The 2500-nt window shown below is 41.8% G+C and overlaps 1 protein-coding gene across 1 annotated transcript in view; it reads right to left on the reverse strand.

Annotated features, from left to right (window-relative positions):
* Nucleotides 1-2500, reverse strand: part of ScsbetaG (Succinyl-coenzyme A synthetase beta subunit, GDP-forming) — an 11094-nt gene that overhangs the window by 6931 nt on the left and 1663 nt on the right. The window contains exons 4-7 of the mRNA XM_043008745.2: nucleotides 2318-2470; nucleotides 1911-2091; nucleotides 1099-1244; nucleotides 702-814 (exon numbers count right to left, since the gene is read on the reverse strand). Of these exons, the coding sequence (XP_042864679.1) occupies nucleotides 702-814; nucleotides 1099-1244; nucleotides 1911-2091; nucleotides 2318-2470 (593 nt within the window). The remainder of the gene's footprint in view (nucleotides 1-701; nucleotides 815-1098; nucleotides 1245-1910; nucleotides 2092-2317; nucleotides 2471-2500) is intronic.

Here is a 2500-nt window from a genome sequence, read left to right on the forward strand (position 1 = left end):
TATTCAAAATCCATTGTGTGTACTGTCAGGACTTATTATGATTTTGATCATTTGAGCTAGGTGGGTGGAGTTACTATGAGACGGAATAAACATAGTATAATGGAATGAACTGTTAAATGAATAATCTAATCTAGTAATGATTAGTCCCACACACAGTGTTACCATATCAACTGAAAGAAAACTTACTGGTTACATGGTCACACACTCCAGTGGTTGAATGTACAAGAAAAATAGCTTCCTAAAACTGAAAGTCCCAAGAAAGGTTTTAGGGATATATGTTTCAATAAAATGCTTTAGTGTAAATTTCTATATTCCATTTGGTATTTGAATCATCAATGCATGACAAATCTAAGAAGTTAGTTCCTAATGACATTATCTTGATTTGATTTCTTTAATGCTTGTCATGAACATTGATTTACCATGTGAAAAGCCCTGTAGTGCAGTCAGGGGTATCTCATTGTATCACTGTGATGATTTATGTATCAACAATAAAAGAATGTCAGGTATAAAGCACTTGATTTTGATAATAATTAGATAAATATGAACTCGGGGAAAGTTTGAGCACTATGAGTATCAGTGTGGGAAGCAGCTATGTTAATATCCCTAGATACTAGCCAGTTTCTCTGGTAACTCATTGAGACTAACAATGTTTTTTGAGTATCTAACACCATCAAAGAGAAATCCCTTCCCCATGGGCTTACCTAGGCACCCGATGTTACCATCCATGCCAATGTAGGTCAGGTTATATTTGGCAGCCTCAACCTCCCTTGGGTCACTTTCACTGGTGTCTTCCTCCGCAAAGATGGCCTTCTGCCTGTAACATCATTCATGTTAATATCACGCTGTAAACACGGTCAAAATAGAAAACTCATGAATTGTGATGAAGGCACACAATACAATAAAATTTTAAATGAAAATAGTAACAAAAGATTAATATCAACCATGACAACAATAATAATAAAAATTGCAATGATAACAACAATAATAAAAAACAACAACACAACAATAAAAACAAATCAGGAAAGACAAATTCATAGAGAGTGGAAGAGAATGAGCACTGCAAGCCAGTTCTCTTCTCCCCCCTACCTGTCATCTCACCTAAACTCTGCATTATCATCAAACTGGATCTTGGCATCAACTGCAACAACTTGTCCCTGGGGAGTCTCTATGAGGGGGTTAATCTCGATTTGAGTTGCATCGACACTCAGGAACATCTGCCAAATCGCTTGCACTTCCTTGGCACACTGAGAGGAAAAGCAATCTAATGAAGGTAGGCCACAGAAATATTTTTGGCTAATCACACTCTATACATGCATAGGAATTAACAACTACAATAATAATGTAAATGCCTATAATTAGGAGGGAGGAAGGGGGAGGGGAGAGAGGACAGAGATAGAGACACAGAGGAGAGGATAGAGGGAGATAGAGAGATAGAGAGAGAGAGAGAGGGAGGGAGAGAGAGAGGGGGAGGGGGAGGGAGGGAGAGAGAGAGAGAGAGAGAGAGAGAGAGAGAGAGAGAGAGAGAGAGAGAGAGAGAGGAGAGGGAGAGAGGGAGGGGAGAGAGGAGAGGGAGAGAGAGAGAGAGGGAGAGAGAGAGAGGGAGGGAGAGAGGGAGAGAGAGAGAGAGAGAGAGAGAGAGAGAGAGAGAGAGAGAGAGAGAGGGAGAGAAGAGAGAGGAGAGAGGGGAGTGGGGAGAGAGCAGAGAGAGAGAGAGAAGAGAGAGAGAGGAAGAGAGAGAGAGAGAGGGGAGAGGGGAGAGAGGGGGAGAGAGAGAGAGGGAGGGAGAGAGAGAGAGAGAGAGAGAGAGAGAGAGAGAGAGAGAGAGAGAGAGAGAGAGGGGGGGGAGAAAGAGGAAAAGAGATAGAGGGAGCGAGAAAGAGAACCCTGTATAAAAACTAAGTGACCCTCACTTTTTCTTTAAGATCTCCCTCGAATTTGAGGAATTCAGCCACCTTGAGGGCCTTGTCAAGCGTCAAGCCCTCAAAGATGTCAATGGGCAGAGTGAGCAAGCGTTCAGGAGTTTTCTCTGCAACCTCCTCAATGTCCATCCCTCCATCGGGGCTTGCAATCAAGACTGGTCCATTGTGGTCTCTGTCAACAAATCAGAAATGTGATCATCAGTATTCAATATGATTTCATATGTAAATAAACATATGTGACGTGAATTATTTATGTATTTAAATCTATGCCCCTCTACCCCAACATTCACTTTCTCATAATTTCTCTCTCTCTCTCTCTCTCTCTCACATAAAGATATTTAAATAATTGTGCATACACTTATACTTGGATGTTGACGGCAAAAATGACGAAAAATTACCTGTCCATGAGGATGCAAAAGTAGGTTTCCCTCAGAATGTCGACAGACTCAGCTACCATGACCTTGCTAACCGGGATGCCTTCCTTTGGCGTCTGCTTTGTGATGAGCTTGTGGCCCACCATCTTCTTTACAAGCGATTCCACCTCTGCTGTGCTGCCGAGGGATAATTATGTTCACTTTTCA

This window comes from Penaeus japonicus, unplaced genomic scaffold (genome assembly GCF_977035675.1).
Source record: "Penaeus japonicus unplaced genomic scaffold, GWHDUDI00000001_assembly GWHDUDI00000039, whole genome shotgun sequence".
Taxonomy (NCBI): Eukaryota; Metazoa; Arthropoda; class Malacostraca; order Decapoda; family Penaeidae; genus Penaeus; species Penaeus japonicus.